At 61.3% G+C, this 12,554-nt stretch overlaps 2 protein-coding genes and 1 long non-coding RNA gene across 8 annotated transcripts in view; 2 read left to right on the forward strand and 1 right to left on the reverse strand.

Annotated features, from left to right (window-relative positions):
* BAIAP2L2 (BAR/IMD domain containing adaptor protein 2 like 2) overlaps positions 1 to 4,325 on the forward strand; it is a 32,275-nt gene extending 27,950 nt beyond the window's left edge. Inside the window, exons 10-14 of one of the 2 annotated variants that reach the window (XM_032139884.2) lie at positions 66 to 282; positions 1,745 to 1,885; positions 2,548 to 2,743; positions 3,249 to 3,295; positions 3,821 to 4,325. In XM_032139884.2, the coding sequence (XP_031995775.1) occupies positions 66 to 282; positions 1,745 to 1,885; positions 2,548 to 2,743; positions 3,249 to 3,295; positions 3,821 to 3,896 (677 nt within the window). In that variant the 3' untranslated portion in view covers positions 3,897 to 4,325. The remainder of the gene's footprint in view (positions 1 to 65; positions 283 to 1,744; positions 1,886 to 2,547; positions 2,744 to 3,248; positions 3,296 to 3,820) is intronic. The other variant, XM_032139885.2, reaches the window with a different exon arrangement.
* Positions 226 to 7,532, reverse strand: LOC116459403 (uncharacterized). Of its 2 annotated transcripts, XR_004245529.2 has the most exons (4): positions 6,823 to 7,532; positions 5,990 to 6,111; positions 1,398 to 1,550; positions 226 to 847 (listed from the first exon to the last, which is right to left on the reverse strand). It is a non-coding gene; the product is annotated as an uncharacterized LOC116459403 (long non-coding RNA). The 2 variants fall into 2 exon arrangements; XR_004245528.2 differs by having other exon boundaries at positions 226 to 1,550.
* On the forward strand, positions 5,748 to 11,029 carry SLC16A8 (solute carrier family 16 member 8). Of its 4 annotated transcripts, none has more exons than XM_058431939.1 (5): positions 5,748 to 6,075; positions 6,296 to 6,517; positions 7,147 to 7,290; positions 7,500 to 8,339; positions 10,466 to 11,029. In XM_058431939.1, the coding sequence occupies exons 1-5, from the start codon at positions 5,874 to 5,876 to the stop codon at positions 10,777 to 10,779; spliced, it is 1,722 nt and encodes a 573-aa protein (XP_058287922.1). In that variant the 5' UTR covers positions 5,748 to 5,873; the 3' UTR covers positions 10,780 to 11,029. The 4 variants fall into 4 exon arrangements, with proteins under 4 accessions (XP_058287922.1, XP_031995779.1, XP_058287923.1 ...); XM_032139888.2 differs by having other exon boundaries at positions 6,016 to 6,135; positions 6,250 to 6,517; XM_058431940.1 differs by lacking the exon at positions 5,748 to 6,075 and adding an exon at positions 6,090 to 6,190.
* The last annotated feature ends 1,525 nt before the right edge of the window (positions 11,030 to 12,554 follow it).

Here is a 12,554-nt window from a genome sequence, read left to right on the forward strand (position 1 = left end):
GGGATCGAGGGCAGACGCTAGGGAGAACTTCCTGTCCACGTGCCGCCGCGCTCTCCCGCCCGCAGCCTCGCTCTACAGCGGCAGCGCCCAAAGCTCGCGCTCCAACTCCTTTGGCGAGCGCCCGGGCGGCGGCGGGGGCGCCAGGAGGGTCCGCGCCCTGGTCTCCCACTCGGAGGGCGCCAACCACACGCTGCTGCGCTTCTCCGCCGGGGACGTGGTGGAGGTGCTGGTGCCCGAGGCCCAGAACGGCTGGCTCTACGGCAAGCTGGAGGGCTCGTCCGCGTGAGTGGGAGCCTTGGAGGGGCCGGGGGTGGGTTAAGAAGAAGGCCCTGGGGGCCGGGAACCCGGGGACCTGCCGGACTGAGGCTTCCCTGGCCTCCCCCGGGGGCCTCGGACAATGCTCCTCTCCTCCAGGCCCCCACACCCTGCCTCAGTTTCCTCATTCATTCAGTGGGAGTAGGAAGAGCCGCCTTAACAAGTTCAGGATGACGGCTCTTGAGAGCGGGCAGAGGATGGGGGATGGGCAGGTTCTTCCAAAAGTGTGGAAATGGCAGAAATCCTATTGCTTGAGCACCTACTGTGTGCCTGCCTCTGGGAGGAGGCTGTGTCCGCTCTGCAGAGTCAGCCCTGGAACTCTGATGCAGGGGACTGGGCTGGGAGTAGGGGCTTAAATGTGCTCACCTCTTTGCAGTCACGCTCGGTGGAAATCCTCAAAGCACCTAAACTCTGCTGTTTTGACACTTGGCGTGGAGGAGGAGTTGGGGAGTTTCATACAGTGAGGTCGCCAGAAAGCATGGAGGACAGCAGGGCTGGCAGCTAGCAGAGGGAATGGACAGGCACCACTGTCCTGCAGGGGAAAACGGGGCAGATGGGGCTGGCTGGAGCCAGGCAGTGCCCCCTCGGGGCTTCATGAGCAGGGTAGTGTACGGTGCCCACCCCTGCTGCAGGAGAGAAGTGCAGGATGAATGCGTGCACGGGCAGAGCGGAGGGTGGCTGCCCGCACCAGCCCACGGATGGATGAGTGGTCTTGTGCTTAGTGGATGGTGGACAGTCGGATGGGTGGACCAGGGGATGGGCGTGTGGGTAGGTGGAGGTCTGTGTGTGCAAGTGGATGGGCATAAATGGGGGGTCACTGACTGGGTGGTTAGGGACATGGGAGGATGCAAAGATGTGGTGGACAGACACTGATGGGTGATTGGAGAGGTGTGAGTGGTGAGGGGATGGATTCGTGGCTACACAGGGGATGGAGTATAGACAGGTGAGTGGGGGATAGATGATGTGTGGAGGGACTCATAGTTAGGCGCGAAGGTCCATAGCTGGGTGGGTGACCACAGGGACAGGAACGGAAGGGGGTCACTGGGGAGAGAGATGACTGAGAACGCCAACGACAGGGACACCTGCTGCTGGAGTGCCTGCTTCACAGACCCACAGCAGAAGACGGTGTGCTGCAGATGCCTTGGGGACCTGAGGATAGAACCGTCTAGGCCGAAGCTGTCACACCCTCCTGGGATGTTCTGGGAAGGTCATTAGCCATCCTTGACTCACATAGCCTGTTAGGGAAAAGGATAGCGTGTTTCATCATCAGTAGGCACTTGCAGGTGAAAACAGAAGTAAACATACGGAATTGATTCTCCTCTGTCAATTCAAGGTGAAGTAGCTTCCAGTGACCCTGAGGGGAGGAGGTCTTCTTTTGATCATTGTCCCCGGGCCTGGCTTCTTTTGGTCATTGTCCTCTGCCCCACAGGAGCGGCTGGTTCCCCGAGGCCTACGTGAAGGCTCTGGAGGAGGGGCCCGTGAATCCCATGACCCCCGTGACCCCCATGACCTCCATGTCCCCCATGACACCCATGATGCCCATGAACCCCGGGAACGAGCTGCCTTCCAGGTACCTGAGTCATCAGGGGTGGGGCGGGGTGAGGACTCCGGCAAGGGTGTCACTGCCCAGTGGAGAGGATCTGCAAGGTGCAGGCTTGTTTTTTTGTTTTTGTTTGTTTGTTTGTTTTTGAGACGGAGTCTCACCCTGTCACCCAGGCTGGAGTGCAGTGGTGCCATCTCAGCTCACTGCAACCTCTGCCTCCTGTGTTCAAGCGATTCTCCTGCCTGAGCCTCCTGAGTAGCTGGGATTACAGGCGCACACTACCACACCTGGCTACTTTTTGTATTTTTAGTAGAGACGGTTTCACTATGTTGGCCAGGCTGGTCTTGAACTCCTGACCTCAGGTGATCCACCCACCTCGGCCTCCCAAAGTGCTGGGATTACAGGCGTGAGTCACTGCACCAGGTGGCAAGGTGCAGTCTTGAGTGGGCCCAGCCCCCTTCAGCCCCTGCAGAACCACCAGCCCTGAGCCCCTCTCTCTGCCCTGAAGGTCACTGCGTCCATCCCTCTGCCTCCTCTCAGGACCTCCCTCCAGTCAACAGTCTCCTTTCACGCAGGTGTGGGGAGGAAGCTGTCGGATGCCTCCTCCCTAAGGTGCCCCAGCTACTGACAGGACAAGGGATTGGACAGGCCCCAACCCCCTTCCTTCCCCCTCCTTTCTCTGGACTTAGGTCCTACCCACTCCGGGGCAGCCACAGCCTCAATGACCTCCTGGACCGGCCGGGCAACTCCACAGCACCCTCGGAGTACTGGGATGGCCAGTCCCGCTCCCGCACCCCAAGCCGGGTGCCAAGCCGTGCCCCCAGCCCTGCACCTCCGCCCTTGCCCAGCAGCTGTCGCAGCACAGCAGTTGCCACTGACGTCAAGGTGAGCCCTCGCCCGCCCTCTCTTGGGGCCTCCAGCGGGCAGGGAGGCAGGAGAGCAGGGATCCCAAGGCTCTGTCACCAGCTGTCTGGCAGGGGACCCGCCCACCCGGCCTCAGTCTGTTCCTCAGTGCAGGGAGGGGTGGTGTGAGGCTGAGTCTGGGCTGAAGGGGAAGACCAGGGTCCCGGGGCAGAGTGTGGCCTGGGGCTGGCCAGTAGGACAGGGCTGGGGGAGGCCAGGGAGAGCATCTCTGCATGGAACCACCCTGGTCTTATCATGGGGGGTGGTTAGTCCTCGGAGGTGGTGCTCTGGCCCAGGGGTTTCTCACTTCTGCAACCCACAGAATTCTGGGCTTCAGAACCTTAGGGTCTCATTTCCCAGGAGCCTGGCATGGCAGGGGCTCTCTGGCCCAGTGCTCTGCCCTCGGGCATGGGGAGAGGGAGGGGAGGAGCAAGGGATTGCTTGCCCCTCTCCCCACCAAACCAGCCCTTCCCCACCCCCACTGCAGAAACTGATGTCCTCAGAGCAGTACCCTCCACAGGAGCTCTTCCCGAGGTGAGTCCTCAAATGGGGGCCCAAACAGTGAGGAGGGTGGCAGGCGCGGCAGCACACACTTGTAATCCCAGCTACTAGGGAGACTGGGGCGGGAGGATCTCTTGATTCCAACAGTTCAACATCAGCTTGGGCAACACCGTGAGACCCTATCTCTCTTTTTTTTTTTTTTCGGCTCACTGCAACTCCCTCCGGTTCACCCATTCTCTCTGCCTCACCTCGGATACTGGACTACAGGCCCCCCACCACCTTAGTAGAGACGGGGTTTCACCGTGGTCTCGATCTCCTGACCTCGTGATCCGCCCGCCTCGGCCTCCCAAAGTGCTGGGATTACAAGCGTGAGCCACCGCGCCCGGCCGAGACCCTATCTCTTAAAAGAAAAAAAAAAAAGATGAAGTGGAGCAAGGAGTGGATGGAGACCACCTAGGGGCAGGAGGCAGGACCCAGCTCAGTCGCCCAGCTGCCTTCCTGAGCCACGGCCAGGTGGGGATCATCTGCCCTTCTCACCCCATCCTCTCCTCCTTACAGGGGCACAAATCCTTTTGCAACCGTCAAGCTTCGTCCCACTATCACCAATGACCGCTCGGCACCCCTCATCCGCTGAGGCAGGGTCCGAGGTCGTACCCCCCAGCGCACCTGCCCAGGGACTGTTCAGAGCTGGCAGTGGCAGTGACAGCAGCAACAGCAGCGGATCCGAGAAGCGGGGCCCTGAGACCGGGGGTGGCTGTCCTTCCCCAGACCACCCCGGCAGCCTGAGCAGCTCCAAAGCACTGGCTTGGGGTCAGAGACCTTCAAAGTAAAGCAGGGCGGAATAGGGGGACAGGACAATTTCTCCCCCTCCAGGGGCTCCAGGACTCTCCCTGGGGGGCCCAACTCTTGCCCCATAACCTCTTTCCCCCTTTTCTGCCCCCGTGGGGAGGAGCCCCTTGTACCTGCTCCGTGCCCAACACATGCCCTCTCTGTACGTCTTTTGTAAATGATGAGAAATAAAGGAAGTGGACACAAAGTGACGCGGCAGCAGGATTAGTGGTGTCTTATTTGGGGGGACAGGGCAGGGGGTGAGGGATAGAGACTCCCCCATTGGAGAATGGGGTCTAGGGGGTACTGAGGTCCTGGCTGTTCCCCGGGAGGCCATCTCACTCCCAGCCCCTCGTTTGGAGAACTCTTTAGGGCTGCCCCAAAGCCCTCGTGCTGCAGCCCCCATCTCCACCTGCTCTCATTTCGACGTGTGGGTTTCCTAGGAAGTGGCGGCTGCTCGGGTCAGGGGAGAGATGGCAGTGGCCAAGGGCTGGGACCACCAGCAAGCTGCCCTCAGGCGGCCTGGACACAGCACCCTTTGTTCTGGTCCCTCCCCGCCCCCACATTCCCAGGCACAGGCGTGGATTAGCTTCATTCTAGAGAAAGCTGCCAGCCCCTCCTGGAATGTGGCCTGGGGCGGGGGCAGATGAGGCACTGAGGTGATTAGAACCGTTGGGGTCTCTTCAGAGCAGGGCTGTGCCTCCAGCACCAGACTAGGACCCCCTGGGCAGGGTCTCTGTGTCTGCCACCCCAGGCTCCAGGAGGCGGAGGGATTCTCTTCCTCCCTCCTGGACTGGCTTGGGACAGGGAGCCCACCGTGGAGGCCCAGCCTGGCCTGGGGCTCCCAGTCTCTTCTCCCCTCCTGGACAAAAGCCTCTTAGCAGGGGTGAGGTGTGGTGGGGGCACACACTCTAAGCTCCAGGCCTGGGGGAGGAAGCGTCAGGCGGGAGTCGGCCAGAGGCTCAGCCCAGGCTGGTGGGAAGCTGGGGTGTCTGGCAGCCCCCATCCGGGTAAGCTTCACCGGGAGCTGCGATGGCAGCCCCTCCCTGCAGGCCTCAGGAGATGTGAGGCTGGACCCCCAAACCCACGAGGCAGGCTCAGGTGAGTGCGATGTGAGGGCTGCCTGGGATCACCCTCCTGTCTCCACCTTCAAGTGGCTGCCCCTGTGACAAGAGGACAACAGGCAGGAAAAGCCACAACCTGGTCCTAGTGGAGGAGGGGCAGAGTCCCAGATACCCTGGGGGTGGTGGCACTGCCCAGTGCCAGGAGGGACACTCCAGGCAGGAGGGGAGGAGGCTATCCCCAGCCCCCGGCTCCTGGTGCACCTGTCTCTGAGTACACCCTCCTCATCTGTTATGGGGGTGCTTGTAGCTGCTGGGAGGGCCCTGGGTGGAGCCCCAGGAATGAGACAGGCTTTGGAGCCATTCTTTGCATACAGACGGTTTGAGGTTTGGAGGGCAGAAGGCCACTCTCCCAGTGCTGCTAAGGTTCCTACCTGTCTGGCAGAAGCCAGAGGCCTGACTCCTCTCCGGCAAGATTCCCAGCTGGCCTGGGGGTGATCAATCACCCATCTTACATTGGAGGAAACCGAGGTTGGGAGAGGGGAGGCGACCGGCCCAAGTCAGGGAGGGAATCCATGGCTGAGCTGGGATGCATGGGAACTCAGCTCCCCTGGCTGATATCTGTTGAAAGTGGCTTTTGTCCCCTTAATGTTCTAATGACAATAGTCATTTGTGATCGCTGAGAAACATTAGGAACATGGCCAAGGCTAAAGAGGAAAGTCATGCACACCGGCCCTTTGCAGCTGGCATCTGCCCCTCTGCTGTTTGTTCTGTTGTCCCGAGACCCTCACGCGTGCGGGGCGACTTTGGTGCTGGACGCCCACCTCCAGGCACATACCTGCTCCACTTCCCGACGCCTTCCACCTGAGGTCCTGACGGGCCAGCAGTGTTCTTCAGAGGGAGCCTGCCGAGGTGCAGAGTCAGGTGGGACCCGTCGTCCTCCCCTCGTCCTTCAGCGCCCTTTGCAGGAGAAGGAGACTTGGGGTGAGAGTCCTACCTCCGTTTCCCCTTTTGGTTCCCAGACCTGAGCCACGCTCACGTGAGTAGCCCTGTGCCTCAGTTTCCCCATGCTTCGTCTGCATCCCCCTCTTTCTCTAGGCTTCTGGCCCAGCCACTCCCTCTTGTCCCTGCCCCCTCCCAACAGAGGCAGCGATGGGCGCTGGCGGCCCCCGGCGGGGCGAGGGCCCCCCAGACGGCGGCTGGGGCTGGGTGGTGCTGGGCGCCTGCTTTGTGGTCACCGGCTTCGCCTACGGCTTCCCCAAAGCCGTGAGCGTCTTCTTCCGCGCGCTCATGCGCGACTTCGGCGCCGGCTACAGCGACACGGCCTGGGTGTCCTCCATCATGCTGGCCATGCTCTACGGCACGGGTCAGTGTCCCCGCCCGGCCCTCCGCCTCCCCGGCACCCCTGGGATCCGGAACCAGGAGACACCCGACCCCCTGAGCATCCCCCTGACCCTCGGGGCGGCCCCCGAAGTCCCTTCCTGACTGTGGGAACCCTGGCACCAGAAAGAGGGGAAGAGAGTGCGGGAGGGGAACAGCGGCCAGAGGCGGGGCCGGCCCAGGGGGCTGCCCTGCGAGCTCAGAGGGCCCCTTCTAAGACCCGCACCCGCCCATTGTAGAGGCGGGAAAGCTGAGATCTACAGAAGCACTCCCCCTCCCCGCAGCCCTGACCTGTAGGTGGGGGGCTTGCTGGAGTTTCCATCCTGCGAGGCGGGGCTGCGGAGGAATCCCAGTCTGTGCCGGGGCGGGACTTGGAGGCTGTGAAGGTTAAAGGGGTGTGGAAGCCCCCGCTCTGCTTGGGGTTTGGGTTCGCAGGATGGGGTGCTCTGGGCCTTGCCCTCGCAGGATGCTGTCTCTTTGGCCTGTCCCCTCCAAGCTGTGTGATCTTGGCCAGACAATGCCCTCCTCTCTGTGTCCTTGAGCCGGAGGTGACCTTATTCCTTAGAGGACTCAAGCCATCCCGGGACCCGGGTGGTGACCCTGCCCTGCCCACAGGTCCTGTGTCCAGCATCCTCGTGACCCGCTTTGGCTGTCGCCCGGTGATGCTGGCGGGTGGGCTGCTGGCTTCCGCGGGCATGATCCTAGCTTCCTTTGCCACGCGCCTCCTGGAGCTCTACCTGACCGCCGGGGTGCTCACAGGTGAGGGCCCCCTGGTCTCCTCCCCGCTGGGTTGGGGGTCGGGGGTTCTTGCTGCAAGATCTGTCCTCGGTTTCCCTATGAGGGACAGTCTTCGAAGTCCCTCGGCTGGGTTCCCGGATCTGCTGGGTTCCCGGGCCTGGCCCCTCCCTCCTGCGGGGGCCAGGGAGGGGTTCTCCGGGGACCCCGGCACAGCGCCGCCTCGCCCGCAGGCCTGGGCCTGGCCCTCAACTTCCAGCCGTCGCTCATCATGCTGGGGCTGTACTTCGAGCGGCGGCGGCCTCTGGCCAACGGGCTGGCGGCGGCGGGCAGCCCAGTGTTCCTGTCGGCGCTGTCGCCGCTCGGCCAGCAGCTGCTGGAGCGCTTCGGCTGGCGCGGCGGCTTCCTGCTGCTCGGCGGGCTCCTGCTGCACTGCTGCGCCTGCGGGGCTGTCATGAGGCCGCCGCCCGGGCCGGGCCCGCGACCGCGCAGGGACAGCGCCGGCGACGGCGCCGGGGACGCTCCGGGCGAGGCGGAGGCTGACGGTGCGGGGCTGCAGCTGCGCGAGGCACCCCCCAGGGCCCGGCCCCGCCGGCGCCTGCTGGACTTGGCAGTGTGCACCGACCGTGCCTTCGCCGTGTACGCCGTCACCAAGTTCCTGATGGCGCTTGGGCTCTTCGTCCCCGCCATCCTGCTGGTGAACTACGCCAAGGACGCGGGCGTGCCCGACACCGACGCCGCCTTCCTGCTGTCCATCGTGGGCTTCGTGGACATCGTGGCGCGGCCGGCGTGCGGCGCCCTGGCGGGCCTGGCGCGTCTGCGACCGCACGTCCCGTATCTGTTCAGCCTGGCCCTGCTGGCCAACGGGCTCACGGACCTGAGCAGCGCGCGCGCGCGCTCCTACGGCGCCCTCGTCGCCTTCTGCGTCGCCTTTGGCCTCTCCTACGGCATGGTGGGCGCGCTGCAGTTCGAGGTGCTCATGGCGGCTGTGGGCGCGCCCCGCTTCCCCAGTGCGCTGGGCCTGGTGTTGCTCGTGGAGGCCGTGGCTGTGCTCATCGGACCGCCCTCTGCCGGTGCGCCCCGAAGAAAGAGGGGGTGGCGAGCCTAGTGCCCCTTAGACCCAGGGAAGCTCCCTCCCCCACGTCTCAGATGGAACTTCCCGGGATGAGGGGAAGGGGCAGCCGGGTGGGTGGACTCCCCTTCATGGCCAGTTAGTCCCTCCTCCAAGCCGGACCGCCCGCTCTGGGTGAGGACAGGAAAGCCGAGGAAGGTGCGGGGAAGAAAGCAACACTGGTAGCTGGTCAGGTTTGCCATCCCAAGCAGTTGGCACAAGGCCGTCTGAAGCGCAGGTACTTATTCTCATTTTGCAGATGAGGAAACTGAGGCACAAAGCCTTAGCGCAAGTTGCAGCCCCAGAATGAGAGCCTCAGCGTACCTGATGCTAAATGCCCATGCCTTTAGAATGGTGCATCTAGAATGGTGACTGGAACGGGGACAGTATCTTTGGGAAACTGGTGTTGGGGCCAGAAATAGAGTGGGGGCGCTCAGCGGGCAGATGGGGAGGAGAAGCACTGGTGTTTTTCACTGTGCAGATGGCCTGCTGGCACTTGTCACCGTCACCCTTAGGAAGTCATCGTCATGAGGGTGGTCAGGGAAGGCTTCCTGGAAGATCCCCCAGGTGAAGGCACAGCATGGATGGGCAAGGCTTGTTGGGGGGAACAGCGTCCTTATGCAAGCAAGGCAGGAACCAAAATTGGAAAGGTGGGAGTTGGGGACATGAGGGTTTTCCTGGGTTGTCAAGTTATCTTGAAACAGCAGGGAGCCTGCCTTTGAGTCCCAGGGCCAGAGGGCTGTGAGATGGTGCAGTAACCAGGGAGGACACCTTGCGGGGGCCACAGGCTGCACTGAGATGGGGTGAGCTGTCCGTCCTTCCTTCAGGGCTGGGCTAACCGAGTGCCCTCACTGAGCTCTGTCATCCCACCTGACCCAGTGAGAGCGGCAAAGCCCCTGAGCCAGTGTGTGGGCAGCCCACAAAACCAGCCTGCCCAGGCCTCCAGGAACTGTCTTCCATTTCTTGTGTGGATCTGGATGGATCTGATGGGCAGAGGAGGTGCATGGGGTGAGGAGAATGACCTAGAGAGAGGGTGGAGCACACAGACAAACCACACTTTAAGGGGAAATATCTGCAATTAAGAGATTTCCCTGGTCGGGAGTAGTGGCTCACGCATGTAATCTCAACACTTTGGGAGGCTAAGGCCAGAAGTTTGAAACCAGCCGGGGCAACATGGCAAAACCCCGTCTCTACCAAAACAAAACAAAAATTAGCTAGGTGTGGTGGCACGCACCTCTGGTTCCAGCTACTCAGGAGGCTGAAGTGGGAGGATGGCTTGAGCCCAGGAGGTGGAGGTTGCAGTGAGCCAAGATGGCACCACTACATTCCAGCCTGAGCAATGGAGTGAGACCCTGTCTCAAAAGAATAAGAAAATTCCTGAAGCCAGGTGCAGTGGTTCACACCTGTAATCCCAGCTCTTTGAGAGGCCAGGTCGGGAGGATCCCTTGAGCTCAGGAGTTCAAGACCAGCCTGGGCAACAGAGCAAGACCCCATCTCTAAAAAAAAAACATAATAAAAGACTTTCCTGAGTTTGAAAATAGTATCTACAAGTGATAGAAGCCTTGAGAAATAGAGAAGGAAATGAGTCACTGACCCACAAGCCCCGCCTGTGCTGATGATGGCTTGGTCTGGGATGCTCATGGGCCTCCTGGGACTGAGGGGTGGGAGGACTAAGCCAAGCCCCTGAGGACCAGGGCATTTACATGGCAACAGCAAGAGGTGGAGGCCCCCAGGAGGGCAGAGCTAAGCCCAGGGCCCCCTCACCGCTCCCACCCCAGATGCCCCACTGCCAAGCAAGTCACAGGACATTTGGGCTTGAATCAGAGGGTGGAGGGGATGCCTCACCAAAAGCCACATATCACTTAAGCAATTGAGGTCCAGGGACAGCAAGTGACATTTTTAAGGTTTCAAATGGCAGAATCCGCATGGGGTTTCACATCTGTAAAACAGGAATAAAGAGTGGGCATGTGTGTGTCACCCATGAGCCTCACCAAGTCAGTGGCACCACCCTTGACCCGAGAGTGCAGGGAAGTGAGGGGAGGACCCCACAGGACCTTACCTCTCCCTCCTCTTCCTCCTCCTCCCCAGGCCGCCTGGTGGATGCGTTGAAGAACTACGAGATCATCTTCTACCTGGCCGGCTCTGAGGTGGCCCTGGCCGGGGTCTTCATGGCTGTCGCCACCAACTGCTGCCTGCGTTGTGCTAAAGCTGCCCCGCCAGGCCCAGGCACTGAGGGCGGAGCCAGTGACACTGAGGACGCTGAGGCTGAAGGGGACTCTGAGCCCCTGCCTGTCGCAGAGGAACCCGGCAACCTGGAGGCCCTGGAGGTGCTCAGTGCCCGGGGCGAGCCCACAGAACCAGAAATAGAGGCGAGGCCAAGGCTGGCTGCCGAGTCTGTGTAGCTCAGGGTGCACTGGGTGGGTGGCCCAGTGACTTGCGAACACAGCTTCTTGTCTCAGAGAGTCTGGTACGCTGGGAGGCTGGTCTGGGGTGGTCACCCCTGGGGTCCACGTCTGGGCTCCAGTTGATCCCCTGGGTGTCTGGGAACTGCCTCCCTCATCTGTGCCCCAAGTTCCGCCAGGCCCTGCCCCATCACCAGTGAAGCCGCTATGGAGCAACAGGAAACTGTTGATAAAACTCAGCTGAACGACAGAAGGTTCTATTCCTCCACCCAGGCTCTGGCTGCCACCTGAGTTGGGGGTTGGGGTGGTGGGAGGGAGTCTGGGAGGTCTCTCTCCAGGTCTCTTAAGCAGGCTTCTAGGTGGGCAGTGTTGGGAGGAAGCGTCAGAGATGGATGAAGAGACCCATCATTCCCAGGTGTAGAGACACAAGGGGCTGGGTGGGCACAGGGCTCAGGGGCACGGGGCTGGGTGGGCACAGGGCTCAGGGGCACGGGGCTGGGTGGGCACAGTGCCTGGCTCCTGCCCAGCCCCACTGCTCAGAGCTGGCTGCTGAAGGCCCCCTCGCTGGCATCTGCCTTTTCCTGTGGAGGGAACGAGGGGTTGGCAGCAACTAGGGTTCAAGGTTGGGGGCTGCCTGCAGGCGGGGGGCCCGAGCGGTCTGAGAAGACTCACAGGTCCCAGGGTCAGGGTCGGTTTGAATCCCAGCCCCGCTGCCTTCTTTGCTCACTGGAGGCTGAGCACACGACTCTGTCCCCTGGGGTCCTGGGGAGGGTGGGGGGTGGGACCAGGCGCTCAGTAACACCATGGGCCCTGCTGCCTTCCACGAGGTGGCCATGTCCCCTCACCTTTCCAGAGGGCATCTCTCCCCCTAGAGGATAAACTTGGGTGTCCAGGGCCAGGGGCTTTTGCTGTGGACACTGTGCTGGCAGCCAGGTCATCTGCTGATCCCAGCACCTGCCCTCTCCCTATGGAGCATCCCATGATCTCCCTCACACTTTGACATCTGACCTCCTGCACTTGGATCCAGGTGCACAAATCTGGCAAGACGTGATTTATTCCCTCTACGCATTTATCCTCCTCCCATACATCACCCCTCCTTTCTTTGCCTCCCTCCGAATCATGAGCCTGGTGAACAGGCTCCTGCAGAGGAAGCCACCTTCCCTCCGCAAACTCCACTCACCTTCCAGCCCAGCCCATAGTGACCCCTCCCCACTGGTCCCTGCTGGCCCTCATTTTCCATCCAGGCCCCAGGAAGGTCTGGGGAGCCCCACGGATGCCTGGCCGGCTTCCACTTATACGGCCTGTGGCTTCCCCTGCGCCACTAGAGCAGTGACTGCGTTTGACTTTATTTATTTTATTTTTTTGAAATGGAGCCTCGCTCTGTTGCCCAGACTGGAGTGCAGTGGCACGATCTCAGCTCACTGCAAGCTCTGCCTCCCAGGTTCACACCATTCTCCTGCCTCAGCCTCCTGAGTAGCTGGGACTACAGGCACCCACCACCACACCCAGCTAATTTTTTGTATTTTTAGTGGAGACGAGGTTTCACCGTGTTAGCCAGGATGGTCTCGATGTCCTGACCTCGTGATCCACCTGCCTCGGTCTCCCAAAGTGCTGAGATTACAGGCGTGAGCCACCGCTCCCGGCCCGTCTGACTTTATTTAACACTTAAGAGCGTTTGCTTTGTGCCAAGCCCTGTTCTAAGCCCTCTCCAGATGTTCATTTAATCTCCTAACAAGCCAGTGAGGTAGGTGCCACACTTCAGATAGGGAAATTGA

Source organism: Hylobates moloch, unplaced genomic scaffold (genome assembly GCF_009828535.3).
Source record: "Hylobates moloch isolate HMO894 unplaced genomic scaffold, HMol_V3 SCAFFOLD_19, whole genome shotgun sequence".
Lineage (NCBI taxonomy): Eukaryota > Metazoa > Chordata > Mammalia > Primates > Hylobatidae > Hylobates > Hylobates moloch.

Excerpts from the sequence above, each read along its gene's own strand:
- SLC16A8 (XM_058431939.1), top strand. The coding sequence starts at position 5,874 with ATGCACACCGGCCCTTTGCAGCTGGCATCTGCCCCTCTGCTGTTTGTT. Across the intron at positions 6,076-6,295 it reads CTGCCGAGGTGCAGAGTCAG|AGGCAGCGATGGGCGCTGGC; the intron begins GTGGGACCCGTC and ends CCCTCCCAACAG. Across the intron at positions 7,291-7,499 it reads GACCGCCGGGGTGCTCACAG|GCCTGGGCCTGGCCCTCAAC; the intron begins GTGAGGGCCCCC and ends CCTCGCCCGCAG.